Here is a 16201-nt window from a genome sequence, read left to right as displayed (position 1 = left end):
GGTTTGCAATCCTCAGACATTTTTGTCTATTTTTCATAATACGGGGGCATTGCCCCTGTTTTTAGTCTCCTTATTTCAAACTCATTTTTGTGCCCTCTGCAATCTATAGTAGTGAAACTTTAAATGTAGTTTTTCATTTATCAAATTCAGACTTGGGTGCATCAACTGACAGACAAATTAAGCTATTGTGCGACAATGCCAGAACTGTTAACATCTTCATCTTCTATCGTTGTATTTGTACAATTATTTGAATGCTACATTTTCCCATTGGTATAAAAATAAGTGGAAAACAGCAAATTGGAGGGTCAAAAATAGTGCTGACAAGCAAAAGTCTCATAAAGCTAGCATCACTGAGGGAAGACGGAGACCATTTGGCATGCTAAGAGAGGTGGATGTACAGCTTCTGGCACAGAAACCTCAGCCAGTTGAGTCTACTTCAAACAGGCTATGTTCCTTCAGGTTCGTGTCTGCTACACTTACAGGGCCTGCTGCCTGGAACTCTCCGCTGTCTACTTTTCTCTGGTTGGTCTCTTTCATTCAGGCACTGGTTCAAATGTCACCCCCTTAGAGAAGATTTCCCTAACCACTCTACTTAAAATAGCCTATTCTTCTGTGCCTCCCTTCCAATTTTTGAATGTGGCTGAGCCTTTATGATGGGAGAAGTTGCCATTAATTACAAAGATTTAAGAATCGCCTTCAATATTTTTCTTATTTACGAAATATATTGTAATAACCGGCATTTTTAAAAGCCAGGCCTACTTTCACAAGAGAAAAAAAAAAGTAGAAATAATACATTAAATATCCAGCTTAATGAATTACTACAACTGAAATGTCTGAGAAACCAGCACCTGGTCAGGAAGTAGAGCATAGCCATTGCTCTCCCTCCTCCACCCTCATCTCCACCCCCACCCCCCAAAAATAATCGCCACGTGCAACACCAACCACAACCCCATCCTTTCCCCCCACAGGTAACTGTAAGCCATATAATAAAAGCCAAGAATGCATCTGTAATTTAGTGCCACTGTGCCTGCTTTTGAACATTTAGAATCATATGGTACGTATTCTTTTGTGTTCACTTCATTTGTTCAGTATTGCCTTTTTAAGATGAATCCATGTTGCTCTATGTGGCCATACTTCAGTCACTTAGTTTGCTTATAGGATTCCATTGCATGACTATACCACAATTTACTTGTCCGTTCCGCGCTGGTGGAGGTTTTGGGTTGCCACATTTGGGCTATGAAAAATAATACTGTTATGGACATTCTTGTATAGGTAACCTCACACATTTATGCACATGTTTCTGGACGGTACATGCCTAGCAGCAGAAATGCTGGGTTATAGGATATGCAATTGTCAGTTTTTCTAGATTAGATCAAACTCTTCGCTCAAAGTACCCGGGTGGGTTTATACTCCCACCAAGGATGCATCAGTATGGACCTTGCTCCACTTCTTAGTCAACTCTTATTATTAATCATCTTGTAAATTATTCTAGTGGGGGGCAACTGGGTGGCTCCGTCGGTTAAGTGGCAGACTCTTGATTTCAGCTCAGGTCATGATCTCACAGTTTGTGGGATAGAGCCCTGCTATGGGTTCTGCACTGACACAGGGAAGCCTACTTGGGATTTTCTCTCTCTCCCTCTCACTCTGCCCCTCCCCTGCTTGGGTTTTCTCCCTCTCCCTCTCTGTCTCTCTCAAAATAAATAAAACACATTTTAAAAGTCTTTCAATATGAAACAAATAAATAAATTCTTCCAGTGGGTGGCCGGTAGTATCATCGTGGTTTTATTTGCATTCCCTCCCCGATTATCAATGGCATTGAGTACCTTTGCATACTGTTTTTGGCCATTTGGATAGTTTCAGTTGTGAAGTACCTATTCGAGATTCCTTTGCCCATTTTTCTATCCGGTTGTCTATTTTGTTATTAACATTCTGGAAATGAGACCTGTATCAATAAAATGTTAAATGCCTTTCCCCATTCTGTGGCATGCCTTTCCATTATCTTTAATGGTATCTTTTGATGAACATACGTTTTTAATTTTAGTGGAGTCCAATTTACTAATTTTTCCCGTCAAGATTTTGCTTTTGTGTCCTGTTTAACACCAGGATCTGAAGGTGAAGAAAATATGCTACTGTATTTTCTTCTAAAGTATTTTTGCCTTTCACATTTTGGCCTCTAATACATCTGGAATTCATCTTGGTTGTGAAGTAGGGGCAAAATTTAATTTTTTTTTTCCAATGCAGACACTCAGTTGTTCCAGGACCTTGTTCTGTCCTTTCCAAGCATGATTCCTATAACATCCTCATTTAACTCAACAATTGGGCTTGGCGGAAGCAGATGGGTCTCAGAGAATGGCTGCAGAATATCAAATTTGGGTAGGTAATGACTCCAATTATAATTGTTATTCCAGATGTAGTCTTATCCTTGAGCAAATCAACATAGCCCTGGGTACGTGGTATCTAGCTCTGGATCTGGCAAATACTTTTCCTTGATATCAATTTGTAAAGACCACTAGAAGTAGTTGGTTTTTGCCTGGCAAGTACAGCCTGACACTTTCACTTCAGGACTATATCTTACTTTAGGACTATGTCAGCTCTCTGGCTCTGTGTCATAATTCAGTATTCAAGGACTTCTTCATTCATTTTAACATCCCTCTGAACATGATGCTGATTGGACCTGGCAAACAGAAAGTAGCAAGTACTCTAAATGCCTTACCAAAAAGAGGGAGATAAAAGCCCATGAAAATTCAGAAGCTCACCAGCATGGTGAAGTTTTTAGGGGTCCAGTGTTCTGAGGCATATCCCAGAATATCCCAAGTTGCTTCACCTTACACTCCTACCGTTAACATTCAATGCTTCCTAGGCATGTTTGGATTCTGGAGGCAATATATTTTATATTTTAATGTGATTTTCTGCCCCATTTGATGATTAACCCTTGGAGTTGCCTGTTTTGAGTGGGGCCCAGAGCAAGAAAAGGCTGCAGATCCTAACTGAGTATAAGCTGTCTTGCTGCATGGCCTTGCAGCCCAGATGACACAATGGAGCCCAATGTAGTTAGAGTACAATAGAACTTAAGGTTTTATATCAAAGCCATGCTCTTTTACATATAGTTATCCTTCTCTTGAAAAAGAGCTCCTAGCTTGCTCCTGGTTCTTCATTGACACTGAACACTTGACTGTGGGACACCAACTGACTATGTGACCTGAGCTACCTGTCATGAACTGGATATTATTTCATCCATGAAGTCATAAATATGGGTATGTACAATGAAGTGATGTGTCCAAGATCAGGCTCCAGCAGATCCTGAAGGCACAGGCAAGCTGCATGACCAAGTGACTCAGATGACCACAGAAACTACTACATAGCTGCTTCTTCCAGGATCATGCCTCCAGTGTCACGGGGAGTACCCATAACTTGTTAGCCGAGGAAGAATGAACTCAGGCTTTCTGAGGATGGTTCTTCAGCATTACCATTCCAGTCTAAAGTGTCTTGGAGAGGTGAAAGTGAAGAGAAAAAAACCTTTTCAGTGGGTAAATCTCTGAGTTGTACTTGTGGTTATATACTTTACCTAGGTAAAGAAATGTCCATGGTGGGACACCTGGGTGGCTCAGTCGGTTAAGTGACCGACTTCGGATCAGGTCATGATCTCACAGTTTGTGGTTTTGAGCCCCACGTCAGGATCTGTGCTGACAGCTCAGAGCCTGGAGCCTGCTTCTGATTCTGTGTCTTCCTCTCTCTCTGCTCCTCCCCCTGCTTTCAGCCTGCCTCTCTCTCTCTCTCTCCCCCTCTCTCTCTCTCTCTCTCTCTCTCAAAAATAAATAAACATTAAAAAATAAAAAAAAATAAAAAAAGAAATGTCCATGGTGTAGATCTATGGTATATCATGGGCAGTGGCTAATGGATTGGCCAGGGAAATCAGTCACTTTGAAAGAACTAGATCAGAAGACTAATGACAGAGATCTGAGGCAGATATATGTGAATGGACCCCTCAGGATGAGCATAAAATATGAGAATATTTATGTCCCATGTGATGTTTATAAAAGGGCAACCACTGCAGAGAAAGCCTTCACTGATTAAATGGACAGGCTAACTCATTCTGCAGACTTCAGTCATCCTCTTTCCCTAGCACCCCCATGCTTGCTCAGTGGGCTCTAATACAAAGCAAATATGGCAGCAGGGATAGAAGTTATACATGGGCTCAGCAACATAAAATTTCTCTCCCCAATATTGATCTTGCTGTTATCACTGCTGAGTGCCTAACCTGCTATGAACAGAGATCAATGCTGAGCCACCAGTAGGGCCTCATATCCTGGGAGACACTACTGCCTCATGACTAGTTAATTACATTGGATCTCTTCTCTAGTGGAAGGGCCAGCAATTTGTCCTCAGAGAAATACTTATTTCACTTATAAATCAGAAGTTCCTTTCTATAATACTACCAACCACAATATTATAGACATTGTGAGAGCACAATATAATTTCAAAGTGAAAAATTCATTTCACAACAAAAGAAATGTAGCAATGGGCTCATGACTATGAAATGTATAGGCCTTCCATGTGCCAAATTGTCCAGAAGTGGCTAGCTTGATAGAATAATATAATGACCTACAAAAGAGTCAGTTATCTGGCTAGCTAGAAGACAAGACTCTGAAAGTTGACGTGCTATCATACAATATAAAGATATCCTTTGAATCCGTGATCAATATAAGATATTTCTCCCACTGCCAGAATACATGGGTCCAGAAATCAAGGAATTAAAATAAGATGGATTTCTGTATTATACTTATAATCCACTCACAAAATTTTTATTCCCAACTCTGTAAACTTGGGCTATGCTGGTTTGGAGTCTTAGTTCTCATGGAAGGAATGTTTCTACCAGCCACACAAAATGGCTCAAACGAATTAGAAGGTGAGACTGACACCTGAATATATTAGGCTCCTTAGAACACTAAATGAACAAGCAAAGAAAGAGGTTCGCAAAACGGCAGGGGTGATTGATCCAGATTACTACGGGAAAACTGGGTTACTGCTACACCATGGGGTTGACAAGAACTATGTCAAGAGCCCAGGGAATACCTCTTAATATTTTTTGTTCAATAGTCAAAGTTTAAACCCAACTCCTGAAAACGTAGATCCTTCCAAAATGAAGATTTGGCTACCCTACTAGATAGAGAGCCTTAACTAGAGAAAGTGCTGACCAAGAGCAAAGAAAAATGGAGTAGAAGGAGAAGTTATAAGTATCAGCTACAGCTTCAAGATCAGTTATAGAAACAAGTATCAAAGTACTCATACAAATTTGCTTCATTGCTTGTTCTGTGTATCTTTGTATATATTAACTGTCTTTCCTTCCCACTTCCCTCAAGTTTTTTCCCTTTCCTTCTCTCAAGTTATATAAGAAAGGTTGGTGGTGGTGAACTTTACAGTTTATCTTCAGGTTACAGAACATCCAGGTGGGATTGTGATTGAACAAGAATTAACACCAGGGGCGCCTGGGTGGCTCAGTCGGTTAAGCATCTGGCTTCGGCTCAAGTCATGATCTCACGGTTTGTGAGTTCAAGCCCCACATCTCTCTCCCTCTGCCCCTCCCCCATGCTCTCTCAAAATATAGAATTAAACTTCAAAAAAAAAGAAAAAGAATTAACACCAGTGAGTCTAATAGTAACTGATGGGACCTTATTTCTCCACTTTTGGGGGGAAAGTTAAAAGTCTTCATTTGTACAGAAAAAAATAGTTAAATCTGATAGAAGCATAAACCTGTACTTGTATAGAAATTTAAATATGGGTAGGGAGTAGGTGTGAATGCTTAAAAGCTAAAAGGCAAGGTTGTGCTGGTTACTTACTATAGGCACACAGGTTTCTCCCCTCTCACTTCACACACACACACACACACACACACACACACATATCCATCCTCCTACATTTTGTGGTTCTCCTGGGGTTGGGTTATTCAAACTACATTTCCCAGACTTCTTTACCAGGTGGATTCCTGTTGAGTTTGCTCAATAGGAGGCACTGCTGGGAACTCTGCAAGTGGTACAGGTTCCAGCACTGTGACGGCTGTTGGCATTTGCTGCAGTGGCAGCAAGTGGCAACTCCAATAGACCAGAGATAGTACCTATCAGCAGCAGTAGCTCTGGGACCAACTACAATAGTCTTTAAAGTGCAGCAGCAGGTAAATGTTTCATAATTTCTAAACGCTGAGTAGATCGCCCTCCCCTCTTTTTTTCTTCTCTGTCACCTAGCTCCACTCCCTCTCCTTTTTGCTCTTTTGGTCTTCTAACCAATTCCTGTTTTAGATTCACTGTTTGAAATACCTAGGCTCGTTTCTGGGTTCCTAACTGCACTTTACCTAATGAACCATTCTTGAATTCTTAATATTTTTCAGTTCTAGAATTTCTATTTGTTTTTTGTTTTGTTGTTTTTCAAATATAAATGTCACCTTGTCAGCATGTCACCTTTTACATTTTCTAATTCCAGTTCCAAGTTTGGCTTTTATCTCCTGGAACATATTAAGCCTGTTTCGTGATCTATGTCTAATAATTCTAGCATGTAGAGTCCCTGTGGTTCTATTTCTATTGTCTATTATTTCTGTTGTTTCTCATTAATAGTATCTTGTCTCTTCATGAGTCCAATTATCTCTGATTATTTGCTGAATACTTAATTTTAAAATTACTTATAAATTTGACACCTAGGATAATGTTATCTTATTCCAAAGAAGACTTAGAGGATATGGGGTATTAGAATCATGGACTACCCTAATCCAAATTCAAAGCTTAAGACATTCTGGACCCAACAGAATCCACAAACTTTAGCTATAGTACTAGGACAACTAGTACTTACTCTTACAGTGCAATCCTTCAGGGGTCCCAGCCCTTGGCCCCCCATCTTCTATCTTCTGGAAGTCCTAATTAGCTTTTCAGAAGTACCTCAAGCTGAAAAGAAAGCATCAGGGTTTTAGTAAAATCTTCCTCTAGTTAAGAAAATAAAAATATAAGAAGGTAAAAAAATATCTTCCTCCAGTTAATAAAATACCAGAGACTCTTACAGACTTTTTGCACATGATTTTAAATTTTCTTTTATTCAGAGATCATCAAATTAAATTCATATAAATATCTAACACCGTCAAGGTTAGTTTTGCATTCCAACGTGTATACATTTGTGAAAGACTTAGATGTAAACATCCACAAAAAAAAAATCAAAACCAATACTTTTAAAACATTTTAGCAAATAGAAATGTAATTAATTTGGAGAAAGTCATTACCAACATTCAATTTTGCCTGATTCAAGCTCTTCTCTAGGGGTGGAAGGTCAAATCTGAAGATGAGAGTTTGAAGGAGAACCATAAATTAAATCATGGTGTGGCAAACACTTGAGCACAGAAGAGTCAAGGCAAAATGAAGCACTCGCAGTTCTCTTGTGATAAAATTCAGACCCAGCCTCCTACTACTGCTACTGCTACAACCTTGATGGCAGTAACTTTTAATCCCCTCATTTAGTAAATCAAAGAAAGTGGTAATAACGTCCAGTCTCAAATTTTCAAGCCTATTTTCAGTTTAGCGTATCAGTAGCCTAGTGTCTCCTTGCCATACCGTTCCCATAGAACAACCTAACAACATTTACCAGTTCTCCAGGAAAAAAAATCACAAATATCCTTGAATGAGATAAAATGAACTGCAAATCCCCCCTCGTTGGAACCCCATAAAATGATCATTAGGTAGGAATAACTTAATTGTAAGGGTGCCTGAAAAGTGAGACAATCAGACTGAACCACCATGATGCCAGAGCAACGCTGTGAAGAAACACTACCGGCATGCTCGAACGTGCCCTCGCTTATGCCTCCCATCGGTTAGGATTTTATAATTACATCACTGTACTTCATAGATCACAGGGAGAGGGATTTGTGTGGCCTTTCCTCCATCACTTGGCCCCTTATTTCAGAAGTACAGTTGGCTTTGTGAACACAAATATCCTTTCTGAAATGTAAATGGCTCCTTACACTTGTTAGAGATTTTAATGCAAGCTTTTATTTTCTGGTGTCTTCTCTTCTTCTTTACTATATAGTAAATATATTTTATTTATTTTTTTTTTTAACATTTATTTATTTTTGAGACAGGGAAAGACAGAGCATGAACAGGGGAGGGTCAGAGAGAGGGAGACACAGAATATGAAGCAGGCTCCAGGCTCTGAGCTGTCAGCACAGAGCCCGACGTGGGGCTAGAACTCACGGACCGCAAGATCATGACCTGAGCCGAAGTCGGCCGCCCAACCGACTGAGCCACCCAGGTGCCCCTAAAGTAAATATATTTTAAGATTATCATACTTTAACAGATTTCTTAAGAAATAAAATAATGGTATCTTGGGGCGCAGTCGGTGGTTCAGTCAGTTAAGCGTCTGACTTCAGCTCAGGTCATGATCTCGCTGTTTGTGAGTTCAAGCCCCGGGTACGGTTCTGTGCTGACAGCTCAGAGCTTGGAGCCTGCTTCAGATTCTCTGTCTCCCTCTCTCTCTGCCCCTCCTCTGCTCACATTCTCTCTCTCTCCCTCTAAAATGAATAAACATTAAAAAAAATTTTTTTTGTGGTATCTCTATATCATTTCCTCCATCCAACAAGTCAAGTTCATTTTGTGTGAAACAGTTTTCCCCTTGTAAAACCAGAAGGTGAATTTTTCAAAAAAGAATTTTAATTTAAATAGAGTCTGTAGTCCTGTAACTGGCAGGTACTGTGCTATCTGGTACCTCAAAGGAAGCGATCATAAATCAAGTTCTACAGAACCTCTTTGATTTTATTTAAGCTAACAATTCATGCACTTCCACAAAGAAATCAGTGTTATATTTTTCTTAACATTCAACTTAAAACATTAGATATAATAAGCTGAATAGGGGAAAATCGTGATCAAATGCTAAAAATGTAAACATGAAAAAAGTAAACACGAAAACAAACCTTTAAAAAAATTCATTTAATTACAAGAAAATTAGCCAGAAAATTGCACAGTTCCAAACAAATCTGCTATACAAACACAAGGGCTCATTTACCATCATCATCTTATATTTATCTTGCAAATAACATTCCATCTATTGAACCTAGTCTTTGCTGGCAAAAATTAGAATACATGGATGTTTTTACTGTTTAATATTCCATAAACAAAATTGGGTTTTGTTCCTGAAGTTAGAATGGTAGCTATCATTTTGCTTCAGAGAAACTTTAAAATTGTTCCCTTGTGAGGATTTCAATTAGCCATTCCCAAAACCCAATGTGAAACACAAAACAAAACAAAACAAAAAACCATTGCTATCTTACTAAAAGATTCCTGTCTTCCATTTCATTTTACCAGCCCAAGCACAAATTCGGAGAAAAGCTTCTTAAGTCCTGCAGTTTCAAATTCCTTTTGTAACTCATCCAACGATGAATACTCTTTGACTTCAAATGCCAGAAACCTGCATTATACAAGAGAAACTCATGAATATGCCTAGATTTGTCAGAGTATAATTATCGATTCAGTTACTTTTCGTTCTGCAATAGTACTAAATTATACCTTTTGTGTTCTGTCTGTACTTTTGTTTCAAACAGTACACTAATCATTTTCTCTTTGCATTTCTTTCCACTTGAGTCCACATCTACTTTGGAGGTTTTCTGAAGAATCAGGTATTCCTAAATGATAAATCAGTACATTAAAAACAGATGCTACTCTGAATCTCAAAGTCCTAGTTTCAAAGGAGCCATAAATCTGCAGGCTTATTTTCCTACGTAAAGAGTACCCCCTTTCTGAATCAAGCAATAAGAGGGCTATGGTGTCTTTCTACACTAGGCAGCATAATATGCTGGTGGAAGGATGCAAACTACACAGGTTTAAATCTGGACCATGCAGCCTACTAGATCAGATTCCAGTCTGGCCGCCTACCCCCTCTGTGCCTCAGAGCCTGCTCCATGACATGGTACTCATAACAGCACCTACCTCATGGGAAGCTGTGATGGTTAAATGAGTTAATACATGCAAAGCACTCAGAGAGGCTGCCACACACAGCTATGGCACAATTAATAGTACCAACTACTGCCATTAATGTCACTACTCCCATGTCTGGAGGAGGTTAACAGGCACACAGCACTTGCCATTCCAAATGGCATGGCATCTATAAATATGTACCTGTAATTCTCCACCCTGATACGCAATCTTAGAAAATTGAACAGAGATATTTACATCAAGTGGCATTTTAGGGAAAGCTAAGAAGAAGAAGAAGAAGAAGAAGAAGAAGAAGAAGAAGAAGAAGAAGAAGAACTCTTTAAAAAGTGTAATTTCTCTACATTAGCAAAGTTCGAGTCAAATGAATAAATACTTGCTAATTGATTGATGGATCCAATCTGCAGAACATCTGCAGAACAGCTGCGCTTAGACTAACGTTCCTGAGCTGGCTTAAAGAAAAATCTGAGACTTTCAGGGAAATACGAACACGGAAATTAATTTGTATTCATTTTTGTCAGTCAGTAGTTTACTTGAAATATCAAGTTTTGTAGATATACTATAAATCACCTTAAAACACCTGGCTCTTTGGTCAGACCTCAAACCAAGATTTAGATTAAGCTTTAATTATTTGTGGTATCTGTATGCTATAAACCCAGCACTCATCCGGTTAACCAAATACCAATTACGTATTGTGATAAGCGCCCACCCTAAAAAAAGCTAGGTAGTTATTTTACAAATCTTTCAGATTATAGGTTGTGCAAGCTTAATCGGTTTTGAATAAATTCAATTGTAAGTATTCTTGACCCAACCTATCTGAAAGCACAAAACCTATTAAGTGATTTGTAGCGTTTTCAAGATATAAAATATAATAAGCAGCTTTCCTTGTCTGGTACCACATAAAACAGGTGAGATGAGTTGAGAATTTGAACTTGGAAAATCTGAAGATGATGATTTTGAAAGCAGCTGCTGAGACAAGTCAGGTGGAAAGCAAAAGTTAGGTGGGTGGTGACAAGCTGACAGCCCTAACGATTCTACTTCCACTAACACTAAATCCTCCTTAGGAAGGACCAGCGCCTCTTTCCAGGTATTAGAGGAGCCAAATTAAAGTGTCAGAATGTGTTTTTAACTGCCAAAAAGTTTAACCTTTCACAGACTACCCACAAATAGACACCGTGCTGTGCCAAAGAATGAAATACAAACACGCACAAACTTTTTGTGCACATTTATAAAGTTAAGGCTCAAAGCTAATTACAAACATTCATGAACCACAGAGATCTTTTTTATAACCCCTTACTTTTGTTATGCGGAATGATTTTTTTTAAGTTTATTTATTTTTTTTGGGAGAGTAGGAGAGGGGCAGAAATAAAGGGGGACAGAGGACCCAAAGCGGGCTCTGTGCTGATAGCAGACAGCCTGATGCAGGGCTTGAACCCAGGAACTGTGAGATCAAGACCAGAGCCAAAGTCAGACGCTTAACTGACTGAGCTACCCAGGCGCCCCTGGAATGATTTTTCAAATATCATCTACTTATTCAAGCTTTACAAGTTTGTAGATATAATTAGAAGTTAAAGACACTCCTAAGAAGATAGAGATCCATTAACACCATTTTGGCAGAAAATAGCCAAATTCATATTCAACATTAAAATTTCTGGCACCTTGATATTGCTTCGGTCTCCTTGTAGTAAAATTAGTATTATTTTACCCATGAACATCAGTCTTCCTGTCAGTTGTAAATCAGAAGCCCACTTTTCAACAGTTTGGACATATTTGGTCTTTGCTCTCATGTGATCTAAATGCAAAAGAGTCATCCACAGTCCATCATCCACAGTCGTGCCTGTTGCAAAGGTACACTTTTCACGGCCACTTCCAGTTTCTGGTTGGTTGAGGACGTGCCTGAGATTGTGCTGAATCCAGAGAACCAGCTCATGAACCATAGGTTCCGACAAAAGGTTCTCTGCTTGCTTAAGTAACTTCTCTTTCACAGTCATGGACTGGGCCCGGGTCAAGTGTTCCGAGTGAACCGAGATGGCAGGTAGACACGACGGGTAATTTACCGGTAAGTGGAACAGCAATTCTAAAGGTACATCCTCACCCATAAGTCCTTCAGCTTTTGTGAGGATTCTGAACACGGTCCCATCTGTCTCTGGAAAGCACCCAAAAATAATTATTAGCTATACATAATGTGATTTGAATGGAACACTAAGAAGTCAAAATTTGTGTTTCCAGATCTACTTATTTTTCATGAGAAAACTTGAGTTATTTTGCGAAGAGACACATAATACCAAGCGAGCTGTGAATTACAGATGATCTCCTTCAGCCATACATATATACTCATGGATTCATGCATACCAACACCCAGGACTTCTCTGGCATTTACACCGGCTATTGCCCCATTTTTATTCAGATTTCCCAGAGGGTTTCTCATCACAAATTTTTTTCCCACCCAGACCTAGTTATAATTCTGGAAACTCGTAATAAACTCATATGAACATTCAGAGAAACAGTATTGTGTATATATAAAATCAGTAATTAAAAAGTGATACAGTACGTTCAAGGAAGGTCACTTTGGGGCAAATTCAAGTCAAAGCAAACACTGGGATGCTGTGTGGTTGCAGGGGCAGAGAAACCGATGACTGTGCATATACAGTAACTGCCCGGCCCTGCTCTTTTCTTACTTCAAATATATTAGTATCAGTGCAACATGAAGGTAGCAAGATGAACTAAAATGGGGCGGACATCAATTCAGCCCTTTCTGGCTCCAGAAGGAGGAGGGGGGAAGCACACACAGGATAGGAGATGAAACACTCTGCTCTCTTTCAGATTTGCTCCACTTCACCCCTCTGATGTGTTCCACACCACTTCACCCCACTTTTCAAAAAGTTGATAAAACGTCAGGCTGATTCATTCTGCAGGGGGCAAGCAGCACACAGATCAGAAGAGCAGAGTAGAAGAGAACTGGGTGCAGACGGATCTCTTTGAAGCCGACTTGCCTCTCTCTACCCCTACTTCTTTCTCCACACGCCCTCGTTCCATTCTCCTTCACAAGAGAGGCAGGCAAACCTTTCTCATTTTCATACCTGGACTGCTGCCCCACAGCCTCAACAACTGGAACCTGAATGTGTCTCCCTTAAGAGAACCAAACGGAACATTAAAACGGCTTTCTAGCCATCTGATCCCATTAATACAGAAGCTGTTGTGACAGACATTGATTCATACAGGACCAAACATATCTGCTGCACAGAGGTTTTTGTCGTGTTTTGTTTTTTGTTTTTAATAGACTCTTCAGTATCAGCTGCAAAGCACTACTATTTTAAGATACCACCCAGAAACACGAATGGTAACCATTATAAAGATCGTATTAAAGTGATACAGCCAAAATTTGTTGACATAAGAAAAATGTGTACTGTATAAAGAAAAATTCTCTAAATTTTAGTACATTCCTCTACGATCCATCACATTTCTCAAAACCCTTGTTTCTTCCGGCCAGTTCCTCATTTTTAAAATATTTTATTATTAAATAGGGTCCGTATATGTCAGATCAGTACACTTCACTATGTGAAATGGGCATTATAAATACACCTACAGGCAACGTATAACCATTAGGGTGAATAAACTCTCCAGAAAACCTCTAGGGAGCCCAATTTTTCTCTCGAGGGGAAGCTTAACTTTTGAAGATCTTCATACATTCATCAGTCAACAAATATTCACCTAAAATCTGTCTTATGATTCCCATGGTACTTTGAACTTATTTTGTGGTACTCTCATACCAGAATTACTACAGTTGAACCAAATGAACTATTTTCTTCACACTGGAATATCTCAATTTTCTTTTTAGACAACAACCAAGAAGTAATTTTACAAGTTATAAGAAACTTTTTCATTTTACAGTTACACAGCTGTAAGCATTATGTGGCTAGCTCGTCACCATGGGTCTCACAGGTGCAGAAGTCACTGCTACCTGTGCGAGACTGAACAATGGTCCAACGATGCATGTGTTCTGATCCCCAGAACATGGCAAAAGGGCCTTTGCAGATGTGATTAGGTTAACGACCCCGAGACAGGTGCAAAATATAACACAAGTGTCCTTATAAGAGTAAGGAAGAGGGAGATTGTACCACAGAAGGCAATATAGTCACTGAAGCCAGGTGCCATGATGTCAGCTTTGAAGACAGAGGAGGACCATGAGCCAAGGGGTGCAAGAAATGCAGCTATAGAAGCTGGAAGAGGCAAAGAAATGGATTCACCCTCAGAGTCCCCAGTGGGAACACAGCCCTGCTGACCACTTGATTTTAGCCCAGTGAAAGTGATTTCAGGCTTCTGACCTCTGGGACTATAAAAGCAAATATGTGTTTTAAGCCAGCACATTTTCAGAAATTTGTTACAATTGCCACAGGAAACTAATACTATACCTGTGCCCACAAAGCAAGCTTTTCCGTTCGAGCCAGGATCTCTTTCTGACAAAACTCTGAAACCCACAGTGTTCTCCAATCTCTGTCATATAAGTACCCACCTGTTCCTCCCCAGTGCAGATAACCAACTGACAGAAACAAGCAGTCCAGGGAGAAAGTATGAAAAGGCTACTGAGCTGGCCATTCAAATCCTTACCAATTTTCATTTTCCTCTCCTAGTAATTTTCTGCTGGTCCCAGTCAGCAAAAAGAAAAGCAATGGGAGAAATCCTGACTTTTGTCTTAGAAAATTGTAAAATTATTGGGTGTATGTTTAGAAGGAAAATTGCTTTGAGTCATTCAAAAACTGGAAAGATTAACATTCTTCCTAATTGGTCTTCTTGGTGACAGTGACTCCCTGCCCATTCCCCCCTGCCAACACACACACACACACACACACACACACACACACACACACACACACTGGGGCTGCAAACTAAAATTACACAAAATGATATTATCGCTGCAGGAAAACGAAAAGCCCAATAACATACACCACTCTGCTGATATAATAAAGGTACATATTCTTTTAAAAACTCGTTTTCTTCCCAAAACTCTAGAAGTATGCATATTACCCCTCCATTTCATATCTGCCTTGGTTTGTACATGCAACTAAACTGGGTGTCTCTCAAGTCAGAATTTTTCATGTAACCACATGTACTGTCAATCTGATTTTTTCGTTAAAAAAAGAGATTCAAAAAACAAAGTTGTCTCTATCTGCTTTAAGATTATTAACAGCTTAGAAACAGCGATTAACAGAAAAATAATCCTGCTCTAAATCTAATGCTAAGCTCTGCCATTCCCTGGCCTCAAAAAACTCGTTATTAAGTTTAACTCACAAATTCATCATTGTCAATAAACACCTATGCCCTAGAAAACTTATGCTTGCCCTAGAAAACCAAAATTTTCCTAAGTCCCAAAACGATTTTAATCTAAAGAACCCACCAAAACATGTAGGTCTTGCCTCTGGTTGAGAATTAACAAATTCCCTAGTCTTTTTTTTTTTTTTTTTAATTTTTTTTTTTTTTCAACGTTTATTTATTTTTGGGACAGAGAGAGACAGAGCATGAACGGGGGAGGGGCAGAGAGAGAGGGAGACACAGAATCAGAAACAGGCTCCAGGCTCTGAGCCATCAGCCCAGAGCCCGATGCGGGGCTCGAACTCACGGACCGCGAGATCGTGACCTGGCTGAAGTCGGACGCTTAACCGACTGCGCCACCCAGGCGCCCCTTTTTTTTTTTTTTTTAAATAAGTCACTCTGCCTTATAATAAGTGTATCAATTTCATAAGTAAAACACAAACTAAAATAGGTTTCAAACCTTATTCTTCCTTACAAATACATGAAAGAAATTATATACCTAACCACACTCCAAACAACAGAAATTCAAACTAGAAAAACTGAACACGAAATTCCACAGCAATGTTACTTTTAAGGCTTTCCCCTACTTCACAGTCACACAAGAGAAACTTAATAAATGCTGTCCAATAACAGAAGACATCGGAAAGTGTAAACAATCTAACAGAAGTTCTTCAAGATTCATTTAGACTCATTAAGAAACCATATACAACTGGCTTTCCTTATACTTGCTTTTTATTTTTCAATTTTTAAACATCCTCAGAGTAAGACTTTGTTCAGAAAACCGATAAGAGGCCCCCAGTATCCTCTGATACTTCACTGCACAGGGTTTTCTTTCCTCTTGCTCCCAGGCAGCTCACCACAAGCATGCGTCCCCCTTGTGCTTGTTTTTATGTTACAGCTGGGTTTTTAGGTGTTTAAAATGTGGTTAGAGAAAAAAG

The 16201-nt window shown here is 39.5% G+C and overlaps 1 protein-coding gene across 15 annotated transcripts in view; it reads right to left on the bottom strand.

The window, feature by feature from the left end:
• Positions 1-16201, bottom strand: part of RWDD3 (RWD domain containing 3) — a 252870-nt gene that overhangs the window by 220548 nt on the left and 16121 nt on the right. For 14 of the 15 annotated variants that reach the window (XR_015254906.1, XR_015254894.1, XR_015254893.1 and 11 more), the window contains exons 2-5: positions 11612-12099; positions 9531-9646; positions 9296-9432; positions 6838-6929 (exon numbers count right to left, since the gene is read on the bottom strand). Coding sequence is in view for 1 of the 15 variants with exons in the window: in XM_025912188.2 (XP_025767973.1) it covers positions 9318-9432; positions 9531-9646; positions 11612-12099 (719 nt within the window). In the remaining 14 variants the exon portion in view is untranslated. Of the gene's footprint in view, positions 1-6837; positions 6930-8759; positions 9433-9530; positions 9647-11611; positions 12100-16201 lie in introns of those variants that run through there. The other variant, XM_025912188.2, reaches the window with a different exon arrangement.

Source organism: Puma concolor, chromosome C1, assembly GCF_028749965.1.
Source record: "Puma concolor isolate L17-30 chromosome C1, mPumCon1.1.hap2, whole genome shotgun sequence".
NCBI classification, from domain to species: domain Eukaryota; kingdom Metazoa; phylum Chordata; class Mammalia; order Carnivora; family Felidae; genus Puma; species Puma concolor.
The sequence above is the reverse complement of the archived record's forward strand: the minus strand, read 5'-3'. Positions and strand labels throughout refer to the sequence as shown.